Source organism: Protopterus annectens, chromosome 8.part0 (assembly GCF_019279795.1).
Source record: "Protopterus annectens isolate FY-2018-M chromosome 8.part0, PAN1.0, whole genome shotgun sequence".
NCBI classification, from domain to species: Eukaryota; Metazoa; Chordata; order Ceratodontiformes; family Protopteridae; genus Protopterus; species Protopterus annectens.
Window position 1 is genome coordinate 151,713,871 of NC_056741.1, and position 13,551 is coordinate 151,727,421.

Below are 13,551 nucleotides of genomic sequence, written 5' to 3' on the forward strand. Positions count from 1 at the left end.
TCATAAATTTAAGATCACATTTTCCTGCTGATTCGAAGGGGAGATGAATTAAGGCCTGCAATAAAAGAGTCAAATCCCATGGAGAAGTAGGATCATTATAAAGTGATCTAAGAAAAACGGTATAATTTAGGAAAGCCTTGCACATCTTAGTAGAAGCTAGAGAAGAATTTTCCAGCTCCTACATGAAAGTTAGATATTGCTGACAACTGAACTTTAATGGTAAAGGAAATAACTCCCTCATTAAAATTTTTTGGCAAAAACTCTAGGACACTGTGTCGGGGCTGAAAAAAGATTGATATGTTTGTGATGCACCCAACAAACAAAACTCTTCCACTTATTCTTGTAGATTTTCCAGTCTTTCATAGTCTTTTTATCTTTTTCACATCTGGAGACTGTGTCCTTCACCTTGAGGCCCAATAAGGAAGATCTGTCAAAGGAAGCATTGCTAAAAGATGACTTGAAAGGCTCTGCAAAGTCATACAAGTTAATCCAGGCATGTCTCCTTATTGAGATGCCTGAACCCACCACTCCTGAGATACCCTCAGCTGCTGAGAGATAAGCCTCATGGACGAATTTGAGATGGACTAAAGGGTTGGCAACTGTAAGGCTACTGAAGCTTCAGTCTCTGCAATACTGGTCCCTGAAACAGTATTTGATAGCTCATTTATCAAATCTCTTTGCAATCTAGTGAGATTTGCCAAACAGTTCAGAGACCTAAGAGAAAACGTCGCTGAAGCACTGGCATGCTTCCCAAATCTGTCCAAAGCCATGGATTCTCTATTTGGGTGATGGACAGTGGAACTTTGTTCTGCAAGTTCCTTCTTCATGGCCGCTGGAATGACCAAGGCATCTACTAGTACTCCCTTGTTCCAGTATTCCCTTCCTGTCGGAGGTGCCAGAATTCAGTCTGGTCTTTTGGGGGTAGGTTCCACCATATCAGGTTCCTTCCAAATCAATTACCTCATCAGTGGGCAGAATTAAAGTTTTAAATTCTTAATTAAAATACCAACAATGGTATGTAAGAAATACACTAAGAGTACACAGGAATGAAACAGAGAAAAGAATTATTGAAAAAAGCACTTATCGCAAACATTGCTCAGGATATCTGGTCATCACTGGCATTGGAGAAACCATGTGGTTAGCTTGAGGGACTTTAGATTTGGATGAAGCTGACCTAACAGGTGAGAGATCAAATCCAGAATAGAGTCCAGAACCCAAGGAATGTGTTTTAAATGAGGCCAGAGGGACCAATGAAAATCACCATCACTCCACAACAGACAGCTTTCTAAAGAAAGTTTATGATCAAGGGAACTGAGGGAAAAGTAAACAGAAGTCCAGGAGGCCAAGCATGCAGTTCAGTATCCCTTAGTGACTGGCTCTGTGGAGGGACTAGTCCAAAGGAACTACTGTACTTGGTACTGAACAGAGTGGCAAAAAGATTGCAGCAAGGCTGATTCCAGTGTCTGAATATCAGAATCACCACTGAAGCACGAGGGATCACTTGTCAGGCATCAAGATACTGTTGCTGAGAGTCTGCAAGAATGTTGGGACTTCCCAGGAATGTGCTTTGCCATAAGAAAATGTTGATAGAACATTTCCCACTGCGAAACCCTCATTGTTTCATGACTGGGTTCCCCCTTGTTTGGGGAGAGAGAGAGTCCTGAAAAGCCTGTAAAACAAGAGAAACTGCTCTCCAAAGACAGTGACATGAAAATTACCCCTTAAGGGGACCAGGTACCATGGACTGTCTTCCCTTCATAATGCCCCCAAATCCAACAGGGAAGAATCAGTGGTCACAGTGGTCATAGGCTGAGGAAGAAAAAAGGAACAACCTAAAACCACATGATCCAATGTTAGCCACCAAGAAAATGACAATGACAAATTTCTGTCAGACAAATGGAGAAATCCATGAGATGGGTTGTCAGTGATCAATGGATGAACAATGTCCACTGAAGAATTCTCATGTAAAACCACGACAAGGGAACTTATGGATGGCTGCAGAAGAAGAAGAAAAGCAGGTAGCCTGAGGAGGAAGCTTAAATTTGGCTTGCCTGTATTCATATCAAATTTAGACAAGAGACAGGAAAGCATGGCAATCTGACTGGTGGTGTCCAGATGACAGATGATGAACTCCAGGATTTAAAGGGGCTCTAGGTGTGACTTCTCAAGACTGACAGTATTTCTTGGAGACTGGCACCAATGGTGCAAGAAGTCCTTCATTTGAGACAATGACACCCTTGATGTCACAGAACGAAACCAATCATCCAGATATGGAAAGACCTGAAATCCTTGCAGCTTGAACCAGACTGCTACCACTGCTATGCATTTGATGAACACCCAGATGAGCTGTGGGGAGACCAAAGGACAGGGCTCAAAATTGATAATGACTGGCTTCCAGCCTGAAGCATAGGAATCTCCTGGAATGCCTTGCTATCTTTATGTGGTAGTAAGCATCCTTGAGATCCAGTGAGTTCATTCAGTCATCCTAAAGAAATTTATTTTCACACTTAAGCATGCTACCAACATATGTAATCCCCCTAAAGATTTCAGTAAGTAATTCTGGGCACATTGTAAGTGCTGAGAAGAGAATTCCTGGTTAATATCAAAGACAGAAACAATACTAATCTCAAGAACACTAATTGTACCCTGATTTGGGAATGAGGTCCTTTCCCATCATGGTATTAGAAATCCAAAAGATTTGGAGAAATTAAACTGACAGAATGGGTAATATGGACTGCATCATGATCATCTGGAACTTGGGCTACTTGATGTACAGGATGAGCTTGCTTAGGTCCAGGAAGAAACTGAGGTCTTTTTTGTTTGTTTGTTTTTGGCACTAAAAAGAATCTTACGTAGATCTTGGATCTTTTTAATGTTGTTTATAGTAAAATCACACATTATTCATTATATACTTATGATGGTATTTTTTATTTTATTTAATATTTTTATTAAAATGAATTTTAAAATGTTTAAAATGTATGCTTGTATTATATGTTTTTTAAAACAAATATTCATAATATGTTTCTAAATGCATATATATTATCTATTTATTTATTTTTGGACATTATCATATTCATACACACATTACGTAAGGGTAGAAAAATAAATTAAATTAAATTATTATATCAGTTCATGTTGTATATTGACATCACAAATATATATATATATATATATATATATATATATATATATATATATATATATATATATACATTTCTATATTTTCTATATATATTTTATGTAAAAAGGAAGTATTTATGTGTTTTTACATATATTATATTAGTGTTTGATTTAATTAGTATAAAAATAATGAATTGATTTATTGGATAATTGTTGTATTGGTAGCATTATAAAATTAGCACAACCAGCATTTTAAATTTGTCTGATGAAGGCTGGAGTAACACAGCCGAAAGCGCTTACCATTCTTTCATTCAAATAAACAGTGGAATTCACGGACAGTTGTTCGCTCTTGTGTTTGTGCTACTGGGCTATTTTTCATACAGTTCGCTGGTTTTTGTTCATGATTAAGTATGTCTTCTGGCAGCACGCAAGATGTGGCAACTGTGGTCACCAGGGCAGAATTTGAAAACTTGCAACACTCGGTTACAAGCTTAACTCAGCTAATACAGCAACTTTCTGGCAATAATGGTACCGTAAGATTGCCGGACCATGGTAATAATAGGCTTGATAGTATTGGTAGTATGGACAGTATACCGCTGGGTCAGATACACCATCACGAATCCGGCAGCAATACAAGAGACGGTGTTAACAATGACTCTTTTCAGCTGCACCAATGGTTAAATCAGGTGCAGCAAAATAATACGGCTAGGAATACCAATGTTCAAAGTTTTTCCACTATGCTGGATGAATTTCATGATCTAATATGGAGGTATCGGAAATTGGTTCATGAAAATGTCTACTTTAATGAATGTATAAAAAGGCACCAAGTGCCCAAAGGGCTCAGATATTGGAAATATCCTACAGGTCTGAAGGAAAACAGTGCCTTGCATAAGGACTTGGTACAACTATTCGATCGACAGGGGTGTGATTTTCTCCAGGTACTCATTAAGCACAATTCAATAATGATGGATGAGTTAAATACAAAAATAGAAGAATTGGATGGTAAAATCAAACAGCAAACAGCATTTACTGCATGTGAAAATCAATATCATGAGATTTTCACGCAAATTGACAAATACAGTACAGTGGTCGTGGAAAGAAAGACCCAAAAATTAGAAAGAGACAAGATGGACTATTCCAAAGGTTGAGCCTACCCAAAACCATCGCGAGGACAGGAACGTGATAATAAAATAGAGGTTTTTCCGCCTGACAGCAGAAATGGCGTGCAAGCACAAAATCAACAGGAAAATAATGTGCAGCAATTCCCTTTAGAAAACAATGATCTTCGTCGCTCGGAGCGGCTCCGGAACAAGGAGGAGTACAACTCGAGGAACAACATTGGGAAAGTATGGAGGAGGCAGAGGATGGACTCTCGGAACAACTACAGTTAAATGATGTAAGTTTCAACAATAATTTTTTGTATGATGACAATTCATTGCACGAAGATAATGCTTATGAGCTTATCACGAGTACTACTGGTGATTATCACATTCATAATTATAGTCAAGTTTTGTTAACTATTGAACATGCTGACATTTTCAGCAGAGGCCTAACTTACGTACCAGCAAAAAGGGCTAAAATCACTGACTTATTAACTGAGCTCAAGTTGTTCACGAGAAAATTGAATTTAGCAGTTTTACACCAGGAAGCGCCTGGGATGGAAAGCAGTTCCATGTATATTCCCAGTATAAAAAATCCACCACTGCATCCCAGAATAAAACTGTTCGAAGAAATATGTGAGCTTGACTTCAGGCACTTGTTGCAGCAAAAGAAACGACAATGTAATTATTCTAACAACTTTTCAAGGACACAACAAGACATTTTAAGTGAACTAAAAGCTACTAGTGATGTGCGCATCATGCAACCTGATAAAGGGGGTGGACTTGTGATTATGAATGTGCATGATTATAATCAAAAATTATTGAACATTTTGTACGATGAAGCATATTCTGAAGCTTCTATCAATGAGATAAATATTTCATATTCTAGAATTGATTATACACTTGAGGATATGTTATGGCAGGGGCAGATTACAAATGAAGCATACTATTACATGCAAGTAAAAAATCCCAAAATTCCTGTAATGTTTGGAGTACCTAACCTACATAAGAATGTGCAGCATCCACCTATGCGACCTATAGTGAATGGCACTGGCTCCAAAACTTATTATATAGCAAAATACATAGATATGAAGCTAAAAGAAAAGATAAAAAGTTTACAATATATTTGTCGTGATTCATGGGATTTTCTTACTAAGGTCAACAGTCTATCTATTGATAAAATAGATGAAGTGCTATTCATCACAGTGGATGTTAAGGATCTATTCACTTGTATACCGCAACAATTGGGCATTGATTGGTTCACTGATTTCTTTTTTGAAATTTTATGTACACCTCAGGATGAACTCAATGCACTTGTTCATCTTTTGCAACTTGTTTTATCGAATAATTTTATATGCCATGATGGACATTATTTCAAGCAAATTAAAGGGGTGGCAATGGGCTCCCCCGTAGGTACTCTATATGCAAATGTCATTATGGCAGTATGGGAGCATAGATTTTTGTTTCCATCTGAATTCATGCAACACATACGGTTATACAGTCGATTTTTGGATGATTTATTTTTTCTCTGGAAAGGACCTATAGAGTTAGTGGAACAATTTATAACATACATAAATTCCACCACTGATTTCTTGGTTTTCACACATGAATTGGACAGTAATAGTATAGCATATCTGGATGTACTCCTGCAAAAAGATTGGGTGAAAAATAAATTAAAAGCTAACATACATCGTAAAAAAACATATTCTAACAAATTTTTGCATTTTCAAAGTCATCACCTCCAGCATGTAAAAAAGGCTGTATTGAAGGGACAGTTAGTGCGAGCAGCACGCATGGTTTCTGAATATGACGAGTTCATCAATGAATGTCATTATATAGTCAATATGTTCAAAAATAGGGAAAACCCAGAGCAATTTGTTCAAACTATATTGCATGAAGTGGTTACCAAGAGGAAAAGTGGTTTTTACAGACCACTATTGGAAGAAGCTGATTTTATAACTTCACATTCCATAGAGGAACATACTTTTGACAGTTGCCAGAAACAATGGGTAATAACAACACTTCTGATAGTGACACGCATTGCAATATGGGCAATTCTAATAAAGTAAAATTTAATAATTCAATACATCTTTTATTACTACCTACACACAGGATTCAGAGTTTATAAAGGAGCTAATCATAAAAAACTGTTTTTTCATAAAAGGGGATGTACCTTTAGTAAATGTATTGGGGCCACATCCTACTATTATATATAAAAGAGATAGTAATCTAAAGGATTGGTGCAATATTGCTCCAAATTTACAGAGAAATAACACAGGCTCTATGAGAAAATGTAATATGTGTAGGTACTGCTCACACATTATGGAAACCGAGCAAGTATGCATAAACAGTGTCATTGTACATGTAAAAGGAAAATACAACTGTAACACCTCTGGGGTAGTGTACGCAGCTTTATGTACACAATGTTCAGCCTATTACATAGGTAAAACTGAACGAAAGTTGAGGCAGCGTATTTATGAGCATCTTTATGACATCAGTAGATGTTCAGAAAACAATGCACTATATAGACACATAATGCAATATTCAACACATAATTTTAAGTTCCTAGTATTGGAGCAAGTCATTTCCTCACCCAGATTAGGTCCTTGGAAGATTAAATTAGAGTCTAAGGAATACTGGTGGCAAGTACTTTTAAATGCCACAGTATTCCCAGGTATAAATTATTCTATTTCCATCACCAGTATTTTAAAATTAAGAGCTCTTAATAGGTAAACATAGGCATATATATATTTTTTCACATGTGGTCAAACAACATTTTAATAATATAGCATACACATTTTCAATTTTTAATGTTGTTTATAGTAAAATCACACATTATTCATTATACACTTATGATGGTATTTTTTATTTTATTTAATATTTTTATTAAAATGAATTTTAAAATGTTTAAAATGTATGCTTGTATTATATGTTTTTTAAAACAAATATTCATAATATGTTTCTAAATGCATATATATTATCTATTTATTTATTTTTGGACATTATCATATTCATACACACATTACGTAAGGGTAGAAAAATAAATTAAATTAAATTATTATATCAGTTCATGTTGTATATTGACATCACAAATATATATATATATATATATATATATCTATATACACTTTTTTATGTAAAAAGGAAGTATTTATGTGTTTTTACATATATTATATTCGTGTTTGATTTAATTAGTATAAAAATAATGAATTGATTGATTTATTGGATAATTGTTGTATTGGTAGCATTATAAAATTAGCACAACCGGCATTTTAAATTTGTCTGATGAAGGCTGGAGTAACACAGCCGAAAGGGCTTACCATTCTTTCGTTCAAATAAATAGTGGAATTCACGGACGGTTGTTCGCTCTTGTGTTTGTGCTACTGGGTTATTTTTCATACAGATCTTGGATCCTCTATGGTCTGGGAGGACCTCCTGGTTGACTCATTTCTGAAGCAGCTTTTTGATTTCATCTGCTGATTCCCTCCACTGACAGGGTGGTGCATCGGGGATGGAGCTTCACTTTGTATTTAGAATGGATAGAAACGGAATTGAATAACTTCTGAAACCAATCTCAATACCCATGCTGAGGTGATGACCTCTCAAGCAAGCTTTTGAATGAAGAGACATGTGACCCTTGGCTGCCTCCAGAGCACACCAGTTGAGCCAATGTTCAGGAACGTTGAAAACACTGACCATAGAGGGTCCTCTGAAGCCTTGATTTTATGGGCCACACCTGCCTCATGGTAGGTCTGCATTAAAGTCCCCCCCCCCCTGTGGGAGGTGGGGTAGGGGAGAGAACCTTCACCAGGTGTATCCTTGGAAAACTACTGAGAATTGCAGAAGAATATTTTTCTTTCCTATGCTACTTTCTGAAGAAAGTTTTCTGGGAGGTAGAAAAACAAATTCCCACTGTAGAAAGGGTTCACCAATCTTGCTCACTCCTAGTCAAAGTCTCCTTAACTTTGGGTCCAAACAAGGTGTATTCATCAAAGGGAAGATTATGAAAGGACACCTTAAAACACTCCAAAGAGTTACACGAGTGCATTCAGGTATGGTGGTAGATAGCTATGCCAGAGTATGCCACACAGGCTGAACCATCAGCTGTAATGGAGATCAGCTACATGAAGACACTGGAAATAGAGAACAAAGTGGACATCTCCATATGTTTACTGATCTTCACAGACTATAAAAAAGCCACTGACTTAGACACCTCAGTAACAAGGTCACAATGGAGTCTGTTCAAATAAGTCCTCTAATTCAGCACATGAAGGGCAAAAGTGGCAGAAGCGAAGGTGCTCTTATCCAAATATTCCAACGCTCAAGACTCCCTGTTCCTGGGATGGACTTATATACTCTCCTCTAAGATGTCCTTTGTAGTGGCCACAGCAACAACAATAGTGTCAACCACTGAACTATTGTTCCAATGGAATCTTTAGTGGAGGCTAAAACCTTATTTGGTTTATGTGGTATCCACTCCACTCATCAGGTTCACTCCCATGTCCTTCGGGACACCAAATTGATGAGGTCATTGGGGGAATTGGAGTACCATCAAAGACATGGATGGGCCCACACCAAAGGCTTCAAGAAATATTGACTGACTCCTCTCAGGAAGGGGCTTCGGTGGACCATTCCAACCCAGTCACATCAATTCCAGTAAGTAGCTAAAAGAGACAGCAGCGGACCAAGGGAATTGGGATGGATGTAGTGCTTTTATCAAAGACTCCATTTCTGGGTGGGACTACAGCCTCTCTGCAACATGGCCACTGCCATACAGGTCAGATCCAATATTGAGATCAGAGATGAGCTATCAAGAGCCAAAAAAATGAAAGGGAGGGAAGACTCCAAGACTTCTGACCTCCAAGCAGTCAGCACCAACCTCTCAATGCTGGGATGACTTGAATCAGACACCGTCAGAGTCAAAGACATCAAGGCAAATGTCAGTGATGAAGACAACCACGGTGTCAGCACAAATGAGGCAGCAAACCATATCAGGGACAGATCTAAAGACAACGGGGCTGAGGAAAGGTCTGATGGAGGAAATGAAGCTGTTGGACCCAGCTGAAGAAAACCAGCTCCATCTGGTTCTTCAAAAAGGATCTCAAGAGTTGATCCAAATCCTTACTCCTGGAAGACCACGCAGATCTAGACAAAGTCATCGATCAATGCTTCTCTTGTCCTGGCACTGAATAGGTAGACTCCTGGACCCAAAATGGACAGTCTCAAATTCAAACATGAGATGGCTCCAGGAAGGATTTAGCTGGTGTGATAGGATGGAAGGGGGAGAAGCTTCTGCCAGAAACAAGAGCTGCCAAAAGCAAGGAGCTCAGAATATCCCAGCCCACGGAATCAGATGGATCCAAAGAAGAATACTATTTTTGGATACAGCATAATGGGATGTCGTTGCCTGTGAGGCATTGATTCTGAGGATCAGAAATGAGCTGGAGCCACTTAGGGCCTTGGGCCCTTGGATCCAGAGAAAAGAAGTGGAGGGAGAATCGGGTCCCCACTTTTCTGAATCATTCTCTTTAGTACACTGTTTATCTTTGTCTTTCTCTCTCTAAATTTTTCTTATCACCAATGATCAGAAGGTTTAACCCCTTCCCTCTTTCTGTCAGAACCTTTGACAGGGGAAGGAGAAGGAGGTAAAGAGGGCATCACAAAAGCAGGGGAAGCAAGCAACATGCCTCTCAAAACTAACGTTGCTCTCCTGCCATCAAGGGCTTAGGCACTGAAGGCCAAGCAGGTCTTACACTCCTCCTCCTCCAGGTGAGCCACACTTAAACAGAAACTGCATCTATCATGGGAGTTATTTGGGGGGAGAATATGCCCACAGCCCAGGCACTTTTTGCAATCCAGGGGACTTAACCTTCCTAAAAGGAGACTCACTCTGTCAACAAAAATTATTAATAACTCTACAAATCTAGAAATCGCTAACAAGTCTAAAGTCAAATAAAATTTAATCCTATGGAAACAATGCGATCTTTCAGTTTAAGGTGTGTTCTGAAATTGCAATGTTAAAAAAATCTCTAGGAGAGGTTTTAAAGTCGGAGTTTAAGAAAAATTTAAACAAAATACCACCTCAAATAATAGTTTTATAGTACCAGTAACACTGTTCTGAGTTAAGAGCCCTGTAAGGATAAATATCCTATTATATTACAGAATAATTTAAGCAAATATGTGTAGTTGCCAAAATTTTGGACTATTTTGATATTCCCACCCACTGCTAGAGCCATGTTCTAAAACATAAGCCAGACTGGTGAAGAGCCATCCTACTGAGATCTTGCATTCCTCATTCCTGGGAATGTTAGAAGTATGAAGAGTAAACATGGAAAGCTTTACCAAACATGATTTTTGTTAGCAGGCACCATACCTTTGGAGTCTTGAATCTTTTCCTCAGTGAATGAGAGTGCCTTCCAAAATGGCTAATTTTGAGGTATTAAAAGGCCAATTAAGATGCATCTTTCTGAATTAGCTTTTGAATCTTGTTTTCAATACTGATTTCAGAAAATTCCATTTTAACGTATACTTTGCAGTGATTACTAAGCCGTTATAGTATTTTTAATTTGTTTTGTATCGTACATTTGTTTTGTATTGTAATAGTACTTAGTTTCCAAGCATGTCAATACATTTTAATTAAAAAAGAGTCTCTGTTTTTATGTTTACACTCTCCAGTATCTCAGATAGGCATGCATCCAAGCAGAAGTCAAGAAGCACACAGTGGTAACCTAATACAATGAGAACATTCCACAGCTGCTGGCCCATCAAAGCTTGCTAATGTGCTTCTGCATTATACTTCATGAATCCCTATGATTTTAAATGAGTAGTACAGCATATGGGAAAGGGTACAGACATAATGACACATAAGCTATCCCACATACAGGCAGATAATGCAGGTGTGGAAGGGGCAAGACACCAGTGGCACATACAATAGTGACCATGACAGACAGTGGGGCTCTAGATCACGCAAGATGGCTACAGGGACCAAAGTGCATCATGAAATGGCATGACTGGCTGTACCACTTATAGAAGTGATCATCAACCCCTAAACAAGGATGCAAATAGGAGAGCTGTATAAACCATTGTAATACACAGTACACAAGCAGAGCAAAGATGACTCACATCAGTAATTCATCCATCTTTAGTTTATTGGGTACACTCTGTCTATGAGCATTAGAGATATGCTTATCTCTGTCACGCAGATACACACACACACACACACACACACACACACACACACACACACACACACACACACACACACACACACACACACACACACACACACACACACACACACACACACACACACACACATTTTAAATAATATTTAATGAATAAATCTATGTTCAAAAAATGTTCACAAAAAGAGTGGCTGTAAAGCAGACATCTGTTTAAAAAAAATAGACTAACACATTTATATGTAATATACTTACTGAGAGACTTATAACTTGATTATTCCATGCTGATGTATTGAGTGAAAAATAGGCTTGTCCTCTTTCATTTGTTGAAAGTATTTCACTTAGATCCTGCCTGGACTGGATGATGACATTTACACCTGACAATGGAGAGCCATCTGCACCTTCTACACATACCTATTGAGAAGAAATAGAGAAACATAAGCACGTTCTGAAGTTTAAGTCTTGTGATGTAACCTCTTTCTATTTTTGTTAGACTTATCAACTTAAAAAAATGCACTGTTTCCAAAAGCAAACAGAGATATGGTATTTCAGACAATCTTGCTCCTTTGGGTTGCAGTGCATTAGCCATATGTTATACTATCACTTACATGTGCCATCACACCGCTCATGGAATACGTAATAGAAACTGTGAATAAAATGCAGTAATTAAAAATTTTAAGTCAGTAACATTTCTATAACATACTGCCTGGAAAATCAGACTGCCAAACAAGCAAGGAATTACACTCTGTTGTTGACAGTGAAGGCTATGTATGACCCAGAAAAATGAAAGTTATGCACTTACCATAATGACATGTCCTTTCATTCATGTCTATCAGATATGACATTTGAGTCCTCAAGCTGCTTGTTGGATCTGACTCGGCAGTATCAGGGCTCCAGCCTTGAGCCCCTTTAATAATTCTCCCTCCAATAATGCACTTCAGATACCTCAGATCTTCCTTGTCACCCTAAGACCTAGGAATAGCTAACCTTGGTTGACTAGAGATATAAATAGCCTACAACCAAGAGCTCCTTTAGGTCTGACAGAACAGTGAAGGGCTGTCACATTGGACAGACATGGATGAAAGGCTCTATCATTATGGTAAGCACATAACTTTTGTATCTTACTCATGCAGTCTATCCGAAGTGATGTGGGTTAGAATCTCAAGCTACATTGAATCCTGGATGGCCTCATGACAGGAGGCTTTTTGAAATAGAAACACCAAAGGATGCTCTTGTCTTGACAATGCAATCCAATTTAAAATGTTTGATGAAGGTATGCATGAAAAACAAAGTGGCAGCCTCACAATTATCATCTACTTAAGAGGCCTGAAGAAGGCAATAGAAGTCACAACAGCTCTCATAGAACGAATTTAGAAGTTATGTACTCACCATAACGTTCCATCTGAGTAGGTAGTTCATTTGTCTGCAACCTGTGGGTTACGGATCCGATATCGGATCTGAGCCGGCAACTTGTTTCAAGCTAATGGATCCGAGCTCCTAGCTCCTACCTTCACCCATAATCCCCTGCTAACCCTCCATGACCTCAGATCGAGTTTGCCCCTCAATATATATCCAACAAAGGATATCTAACAACTAGTAGATCCGAAGAAGGTCAGGGGGAAGGAGGGGGGGATGGTTGCAGACAAATGCACTACCTACTGAGATGGAACGTTATGGTGAGTACATAACTTCTAAATCTGAAGTAGGATGTTCATTTGTCAGCAACCTGTGGGACAGAGTCCCCAGCTACCTGCACCTTGGGTGGCCATCATGGAAGGATATTACGAAGCACCGCAGAGCCAAAGGATACTCTCCCTCTAGAAAGCACGTCTAGCTTGTAGTGGTTAATAAAGGTATGAGATGAAGCCCAAGTGGCTGCAGAACAAATATCATCCAATGGGACTCTAGACTTGAAGGCCACAGAGGTAGAAATGGAGCGGGTGGAATGAGCACGAACTCCTTCTGGGGTGGGCTACCCGAGGCTTGATACGCCAATAGGATACATTGGGAAATCCAGCGAGATAAAAATACTTTAGAGACAGCTTTTCCCAAGTTAAATTTGGCAAAGGAAACTAACAGCTGGTCAGATTGTCTATGGCCAGCTGTCCTATGAGTATAAAAGCGAAGCTGCCTATGAACATCTAATGAGT

At 38.5% G+C, this 13,551-nt stretch overlaps 1 protein-coding gene across 1 annotated transcript in view; it reads right to left on the reverse strand.

The window, feature by feature from the left end:
- Positions 1–13,551, reverse strand: part of LOC122808680 (alpha-2-macroglobulin-like) — a 2,380,392-nt gene that overhangs the window by 1,215,101 nt on the left and 1,151,740 nt on the right. Inside the window, exon 11 of the mRNA XM_044079659.1 lies at positions 11,657–11,815. Within this exon, the coding sequence (XP_043935594.1) occupies positions 11,657–11,815 (159 nt within the window). The remainder of the gene's footprint in view (positions 1–11,656; positions 11,816–13,551) is intronic.